Source organism: Vigna radiata, chromosome 11 (assembly GCF_000741045.1).
Source record: "Vigna radiata var. radiata cultivar VC1973A chromosome 11, Vradiata_ver6, whole genome shotgun sequence".
NCBI classification, from domain to species: domain Eukaryota; kingdom Viridiplantae; phylum Streptophyta; class Magnoliopsida; order Fabales; family Fabaceae; genus Vigna; species Vigna radiata.
In genome coordinates this window covers 16,823,647-16,832,692 of record NC_028361.1, presented here as the reverse complement: position 1 = coordinate 16,832,692, position 9,046 = coordinate 16,823,647, and the positions used below count along the sequence as shown (strand labels likewise).

General features: G+C 27.3%; 1 protein-coding gene across 1 annotated transcript; it reads right to left on the bottom strand.

The window, feature by feature from the left end:
• Positions 1-3,312: 3,312 nt before the first annotated feature.
• Positions 3,313-6,746, bottom strand: LOC106776837 (probable pectinesterase 29). Its single transcript, XM_014664303.2, has 5 exons — positions 6,522-6,746; positions 5,275-5,434; positions 4,355-4,561; positions 4,034-4,281; positions 3,313-3,472 (listed from the first exon to the last, which is right to left on the bottom strand). Exons 1-5 carry the CDS (start codon positions 6,725-6,727, stop codon positions 3,313-3,315), a joined length of 981 nt encoding a protein of 326 aa, XP_014519789.2. The 5' UTR covers positions 6,728-6,746.
• Positions 6,747-9,046: the final 2,300 nt, after the last annotated feature.

The following is a 9,046-nucleotide window of genomic DNA, read 5'->3' as shown; positions in this document are numbered from 1 at the left end:
ATATATATATATATATATATATATATATATATATATATATATATAGATAATTAAATGATTTAAAATTAAATATTACTTTTTAAACATAGAAAGGAAGTTAGTGTTATTTATTAAAATTATAAGGAAGATAAACATGATTCAAAATGTTAAACTAGACTTGAGTGTCTTAATAAACATAAATATGACATTGATTAATATAAAATTATAAGAAATGTGAGTATTATTTTATAACTAATTATATGAAGTGAGTGAAATTTTATTGGTTAAAATATTAACATAAAATTATATTTATTTGTTAGAATTATATTATTAATAAAATGAGATTAATGCTACTTTTAATATTTTTTAGAATATGGAAACAAAATAAAATTGATATTATACTAGTCATTTTTTATAATAATAAAATACTAAAATCATGATTATAAAATCTAGACATAATAATTAATTAAGAATTTAGATTGATTTAATTTAAGATAATAATTATTTGAGAATTTATATTGATTTGAAAATCTAAAATAATAATTAATTGAACAGGATTTTTATTAGTGCTTTTGTTGTTAGGATATTTTAGCTTGTTAATCTCTTTTGTAATTCAAGGTGTGTTCATCCTTTGTGTGATTCAAATAAGATGTCCATTTTTTGTTGCTTCAAAAAATGTGTTATCTTCATCTCTTGTGTTCATTGCATGTTTCACTTATTAGTGGTTGTAATTTTTAGTTTGATATAATGTTTAGTTAATCACTCTTGTTGAGTTGATTAACAACTAGACATAAGATCTTTTTATCTAAACCAATATAAAAATTGTTGTGTAAATTTCTCTTATCTCTACACTTTTCATTTTACTATTTTGATGGCTAAGTGAAAATAAAGTAAAGGCTTTTATAAATCTCTTATTTTTAAGGGAAAGTTTAAAGTTTTAATCTTTAACATCAAACCAATTCAACATCCCCCCTCCCCTCACTAGAAAAAAACCCTAAAAGCATGTTCTTGCATTCAATCTATTCATGAGATTAGCCTTGTCCTTGAACTAACCTAAGTTAGTCATATACTACAATAGTAATGGGTTAGTTTTGTTTTGTTTAGGATAGTTTAGGCAATAAAATTGTCACCGCTATGATCCCCCAATTTTTTTAATATATGTTTAGGATAAGACTAATTTATAGTATATAATGTCACTATCGGGGGCGTCGTCATCTACTGTCGTCGTCTACCGCAATCACTATTGGAGTTTCAGTTTTGATTGATGATCACACAGTTTTGATCTTCTCAACCAGGTGACCATTGTGTCGTCAATGACGACTTCATCAAAGCTCTTACGCACTCTTAGTGTCTTTTGAAGTTGTGGATCTGCTCCCTTTTCTATCGTGCGTTGTGACATGTCTCTTCTCCTCTCAAGCAACAATTAAGAGTATCGAGGTCGCTCTTTTTCCTCTTTTAGATTTATGTGTGGTTGCATATGTCTCATCTCCTCTTAAGCAGATATTCAAAGCGTCGAGATCACTCTTTTTTCTCTTTCAGGTGCTTTGATTGAAGAATCTTGGATTTTTAAGGTTTCTCTCTCCTGTTCATTAGTGACTTCTTCTATTGTTGTCTCTTCTGACCCTCCCCTCCCTCCTCTTTTGTCACCGTTGCGTTTGACTCATCAAAATATTCTTTTTCTCCAGTGACAAAGATGGGTTTTGTTAGTTTATTTATAGTTGTGGTGACTCTTCAATAATAATCTCTTTATCCACTAGATGTTATCAATGCATTCCTTAACAACGATTTGCAAGAAAAGATTTATATGGAGCAACCTCAGATTTATTGTTCAGTGGGAGTCTTTTGGGTTGATATTTTGTCTTCTATATCATCTTCACAAATCAATAACAATTTGGTGTCACTCGACTGTAGAAACATATATCTTCACAAAGTCTTTATTGATTATATTAGTAATAAACTTGGTACATACAATTTTTATGCACTAGCTTGAGGGTGAATATTAGATGTATTATCTTTAACTTATATTTTATCTTTAATTAGTTTGTTATTATTCCTTATTTATATTTTAGGTTTAGCTTATTCTTCTTATATTATTAATAGAGCACCTTATGTGTATATTCAACACAAGATAAATTAATCTCATATATAATATCTACTATATTCAATATATATAATAATAATTTATTTTAAGTTTAGTATATTTTGTCTATGTGGCATCCAAAAATGTTGTACATGTTTGGATACTTCCAAAACATTTACTAAATATCTACCATGGAAGATCTTAATCTAAAGGAGTTGATCTTGGATATGAAGTAGACAATCTTAGTAGAATTGTATGCTAGAGAAGAAGGGATTACATAGGAAGAAAATTGATAGCTACCTTCTAAGGATATTAACACTAATTTAAATAAAAAATCACATTGTCTCTTTATAATCAATACAGGAATTCAATTAAATAAAAAAAACTAAATGAATGGTTAAACTTTTTATAATTACATCTCAAAAATGTCGTTAACACCAATTTGATAGAATTGATCACATTAACTCTAATTAACAAAAATTAAATTTAATTAAATTAAAAACAAATATAAAAACTAAAACGAATAGAAAACATAAACATGCGCATCAAATTTCTAATTTTGTAATATGCATATAAAAGTGAGATCTAACATCAAGAATTATTCAGATATATCTTGCTTTATATAAAAAAAAAAACGCTTAAAGATTTTTTAATCATTATAAAATTCACGATTTTGATTTTAATCTTTATAAGAAAATTCCTATATTTTTCGTTTCTATAAAAATAAATATTTTTAATTCTTATGAAATTTAGTTGTAGTCTCTTCAAACTATTTTTATTTCTCGAAACTTTGAAATTAACACTTTTAGTCTTTACAGATAAATTAAATTAAAAAATTTATAAGTTATCATATATTAACATTATCATCACAAATTAGTAAGCACCACTTTCAAAATAACAACTTTACTCTCTTTTTTCATTAGCACATAAACACGTAATTATAATAATATGAACGAAAATAATAATTTCAATTTTGGAAAATAAACCAAAATCAAAACTGGTTAATTTGATTTAGGAAGTAAGAAAAAATATAAATAAGCCAAATTAAACTAATCGATGATAAATTTTTAATTTTATTGGAATAAACATGGATTTAAGACAAAAAATTATAAAACACAAACCCAATCACACTAATAAAGCTATATATAAATTTCAACTAATTCTCTCTACATAAAAGGTAAAACATTATTGAATTAAAAGAAAAATTTAATTAAATATTTTTGTATAAGAATATTGGTGAAATGATTGTTGCATTAGAATGGTTGTTTCTGAAGCCAGCCATCAGTGTCAATGAACTTGGTGCTTGTCATATTTTCAATTGTTTCTAAATCCAACTTCTTTGTCCAACTCACTCTTTGAGAAGTGTCAGAACCAGGCCCAAAGTTCCCATACTCTGCAAATGTTATGCCACCCCTGCAAATTTTTATACCCAAAACCTTTAATATCATAACATATTTTTACATTTATTTAATACTAGAGTAAAGTGATAATAAAATATAAAATTTAGTATTTTTTTTAAAAAAGTAAAAAATAAAAAATAATAATATTAAATAAATATAAATAGGTTTAATTGTTTCTTTTATCTTCAGTTTGGTTGAAGTGTGTCAAATTCGTCTCCCTTTTAGAAAAATGTCAATTTCATCCTCATATAGAAAAAATTTGTGTCAATCAAATCATCTTTGTTAAATACAAACGTTAAAAACTTAAAGTGAGTTTTGAATAATAACCATTTCATGGGTCCGATCCCTGATATTATAGTGGATAAAGTTAGTTTTGAAAGTAATGATTTTTAACGGAAATGACTTGATTGACATAATTTTTTTTTATATAGAAACGAAATTGACATTTTTCTAAAAAGGAGACGAATTTGACACATTTTAACCAAACTGGAGACAAAAGAAGCAATTAAACCTATAAAATATTACGTGTCAAAGAAAAGATGTGTAATTAATTAGAGAGGGAATAGAAAGATACTTATTTGAATGAAATTTCCAAGCATCCCAACCAGCAGGTTGTACAACGTTGGTGAAGTTGGTCTTGTAAAACAAAACCCTAGCATGACTTCTCCATGGTCTCCCCAAGTAAGTTGTTCCATTTCCAAAGACATGAGAATGAATGAAAACAAAGCCATTTTCATCTTCTGAATGTGTTCTCCCTTGTGCTGTGATGAACCCTGGTAGCCCAGGATCTAGTGCTCCACCAATCACAGATATGGAACACCTCTACCAACAACATATTCATCATCAAACATTTTTTCTATGATATATAACACTTAATTATTAATATTATTGTTACCTCAAATAATGATTGGCCTGCACCGAAGATAAAATCAATGGCACCTTGAATGGTGCAAAGCTTGTAGTAATGTCTTCCTGTGTCGTCCCATAAAGTGTCTTGCAAACCGAAGAAACCAACTCTGAAAAAGTAAGACTTGTCTCCACTAACCATAGCAGCCACAGCAGGCTTAATGCCTTTACTGTTTATTGGATTGTTGTATGAATTCTGTTGCTCATATAATATCATAATTAAATTAATTTTGTGAAAACAAAAAATTGATTTTTATATTTAAATTTTAATATTTAATTACAATTTTCACTATAATAACTAAAGATGTATTTTTTTTTTCTAAAAGAAAAATCGATAAACCATTAGCTTTTTTTTAACCTTTCTAATAAATAAAAGATTTTTTCTTCGTAGAAAAAGACAAAAGGTAGGATTTTCAATTCATAACATCATTGATTCATTGACCTAGGTAAAGTAAGAAAATATCGTATTATTTAATAGACTATTCCATGCCTAATGATATGTATTTATATCTCTCTTAAATATACATGAATTGAGCAAATTATCACCAAATATTTGGCTATCATGGCTTAAATAAAGAAAAATATTTAAAAAAATCATAAATAACTAAATCGAAATTTAAAGGCACAGGAATAACTTGATTAAGGAAAAGGAAAATAAAGAGCCAATAATATTAAGGACAATGATATTTTAACAACATTTTTTGACAACTTTTTTATAACGGGACACGTGTCACCATTTCATTCGTCTGTTTGAATTTATTTTAAAAACATATTTGAAACGGACCAATCATAAACTGCCACGTACGCGATATCAAAAAGTTGTCAAAAAAAATTGCTAAAGAGACTTTTTTCTAATATTAATTTAACCTAAAAAGAGCAAAAATGAAATAGTAGATAGAAGATTCTTACCCTAAAGCTCATGGATTTGACAACAACGTTGTCAGCCATGGCTACAAACGTAGGACTCTGTGAGGTATTATAATGGTCATCCCACTCAACAAAAGTTCTTCTCTTTCCCTCCCCTTTCAATATGATGTAAGGCTTATCATAGGGAATCTTCACTTTTTCTCTGAAACAAAAACAACATAAAAACATTCACATTAAAACAATAACTTTTTTATCTTTTAAGAAAAAAAAATAAAAAGTAAAAAAGTAGTGTAAAATAAATGTAAAACAGTTAAGTATATCAAAAGAATATTTTTCTTCACATTAATCCACGGATTCACACAATCAACAAAATTATTAATTATAGCATCTTCACACCCTAATTACACCACAGTAATGTTCATATACTCATGTCAGAAATGATGAACATATATTATGGTGTATTATACTCACAGTATAACACTGATATTATGCATTAATTTGTTAATTTTTTATATCATATATATAGTGCTGCTTGTCCATTTTATTTTGTTAAAAATACATACCAATAAGAAAAAGATAGTGCCACTTTATATATATATTTCATATATTCTATTGCCATTTTAAGTTTTAAAATTTCACAATGGAATATTTTATTGATGTTATTAATGAATAATCTTCACACAAAAAATTGAGTGACAATATATCTTGTAGGGTCTCTCTTCTTTTTCTTAATTATATTTTTCTCATTTACTAAATTTAATAATTTAAAATCCTTGGAAAAACCAAATCAATCAAATAATACAAATAATGGTAATATAACACATATTTATATTTAGTTTTAAAAAATGATTTTCTTTTTAGTTTTTAAAAAAAAGTAAAAAATAAAAAAGAATAGTGTCAAATAAATATAAAAAAATTATGTGTCAAAGTATCATTTTTTAACAATAAGATGTAATTTATAGAGGAATAATGGTATCATGACACAGTTTTACATTCATTTGACACAAAGCACAAAGATAAAATGATAATAAAACTGTAAACTCTTTTGTATTTTTTCAAGAAAAAAAGGAAAAAAAAAAGATAAAAGAAGATATTATCAAATGAATGTAAAAAATTTAAATGTGTCAAAGAATATTTTTTTTATAGAGACATTAAACCTATCGTTTAACTTTACAAGTTGTAGAATAAGATTTACATCAATTTTTGTAAGAATTTTAACATGATGAATATGTAAACATAAATAAAATAGTATATAAAGTTGAAGATGTGAGAATAGTATAGTTTTATACCTATAGGTACCAGCCTTGACCTTGATGGAAACCCAATACATGTTCTGAGAAGGAACTGAATCAATGGCAGATTGTATTGTGGTGAAGTTTCCATGCCCTGATTGATCTACCAATATTGACCAGTAAGGTAACTGTTTTCTTCCAACTTTTCTCAAAAACTGAGCATTAGCTTCTTCTACTCTCAAACCCACCAAGACAAATATCATACACACAGAGCACCACCAACCAAAAGTCATGCTGATCAACCAAAAAATTAACAAGATAAAGGAAAAACCCTCACATAACAAGGGACAGGAAAAATCCATCTGTATTTAAAGGCCAAAATATCAGTAGTGTGTTATGGAGGGTAAGTTAAGAAAGTCAAAGGGGGAAAGATTCGATCATGGACATATTTGATTCATATGAATAAATATATATTATTATGATACAAGTTCTGTGAATTTTAGGAAAAAGGGTCATCAAGAGAACTTCTGGAATCAATTAAACATGTTTAATTTTGATGTTATGAAAGTTTACCTAATTTGGTGCATTTGCCATTTTGTTTCCCATTGTGTTATCACATCTTTAAGTCAACGATATGTTGCTAATTAAGCCTGATTAGGGCCGGCTAAAAGCAACTAAAAGGTGGTGTCCCAATGTGGGAGAATCTATGTCATATTAGGTAATGTTCATATGTTTTGACACAAACTTTGAAAAAGATCATTTTTTTTTCTTTTTTTTCTTCTGTACCCATATGTTTTTTTTTAACTAATCTCACTCGTACTTATTGGAAGATTTTGTCAAATAAAATAAAGGTTTGAAATTGGATGAAAATTTGACTTCAAATTTCATATGAAAGAAAAGAGTTTATCGATTGTGTAATGATATCATGACACACTTTTACATTCATTTGACAAATAATATAAGAGTAAAATAGTCATAAAAGTGTAAATTTTTATATTTTTCTAAGAAATATAAAAGTAAAAAAATAAATAAAGATAATGTTAAATGAATGTAAAAAATTTAGGTGGGTCAAAAGAATAATTTTTATTAGAGCGGTCAAAACGGGTAATCCGGCTCGATCCGGCCTAATGACCAACCCAACCCGGCTCATTTATTAGCAAGCCAGAAAAATCTGAACCTGGCTCGACCCACCACAGGTTGGTGGATAAACGAGTTAGCTCCCTAGCCCGAGTTTTTTTAAAATAAAAAAATTACAAACTTTTTATATTCAAATTTAAACAAATTTCACTCCCAAATAATAATAAAAAGTACAACATAATCTAAATGTCATCCAAAAACAAATACAAAAAACATGTTCCTTAAATAATTTCAATGAAGAAGTGAGAATAACATCATCCTAAGGTAGAACAAGGTGGTTATTTAATTTGTAGGGTTTCATAAATACAATAATAAATTAAAAAAATAAAATTAGGTAGATGGGTTGGCGGGTCAACCTGGCCCATCACAGGTTCAACCCACATGAGTCGAGTTTAAATGAGCCATGTTGAAATCTGACCCGCATAAAAATAATTCAATTTTTTTCAAATCCAACCTAGCCCGAATCCGTGATAAGCTGGATTGACTTGTAGATTGTGACCTATTTTCAAGACTAATTTTTATTAAAGATAAAATATTTGCTTGAGAACTTGTATTTGGACCAAAAATGGTAACTGAAATTTGACTTTCTCTTTCTCTCTTTCCTTCTTTAAGTCGTTGATGCTAAAGGTGAATAACTGCTAACAAACTTTCTTGTATAACTTTGATTTGGTCTTCTGTTCCTAAAACAGCTGTTTTTTTTTCTTCTTGACCATATTCTAACACTTCTTTACCCACTGGATTTTTGTTATATTTTTAAAATTCAAGGGGAGGAAATGATGTTCACCTAATTAGTTAAATTAGGAAAAATCTCATTCATATTAATATATTTGACTTTAGTACCATTTTCCCTCTATCAGGTGCATTTGCACCAGAATTTTCTCAGTGACTATCTTATAAAATCATGCAATTAAAGAACAGAAAATGAAAACACTATTATACCTAACCATGGCATTCGTGCATCACTCAATTGTTTGGCAAATACGTGGCAAAACATCAAGGGAAAGAAAAGTCTAAATAATGATTTAATTTTATTTCATTCTATATATAGGGATAATAATATGTCACGTCTATTTCTCCTCTCAAAATAATCCATATTGTTATACCTGTTTCATTACATATAGAATATATGTAAAAAAATTACAACTTTAGCAACTCTGGAATTTTTTGTATTGTTCCTCAACTATGCTCTTAAAATACACTCATCATCACTAAAACAACAAAAAAATCTAAATTATGTCAGCTTTTCATAAAGAATAATAATACTTAGACAACATTTTCTTTATGGATAATATTATTTAGACAATATTTTTTTAACAACATTTGAACATTATTTACGTGTCATTCTGTGATTGGTTCATGATGGCGTTTATGATTATTATTATTGATTGTGGATTAATTTTAGACCAATCACATAATGACACATAAATGAAGTTCAAATGTTGTCA

Bases quoted from the DNA above. Each gene is read 5' to 3' on its own strand.
- LOC106776837 (XM_014664303.2), bottom strand. From the start codon at position 6,727: ATGATATTTGTCTTGGTGGGTTTGAGAGTAGAAGAAGCTAATGCTCAG. The intron at 5,435-6,521 runs GTATAAAACTAT...TTTTTGTTTCAG, and splicing joins GTCAAGGCTGGTACCTATAG to AGAAAAAGTGAAGATTCCCT. The intron at 3,473-4,033 runs GTATCTTTCTAT...AAAAATTTGCAG, and splicing joins TGGAAATTTCATTCAAATAA to GGGTGGCATAACATTTGCAG.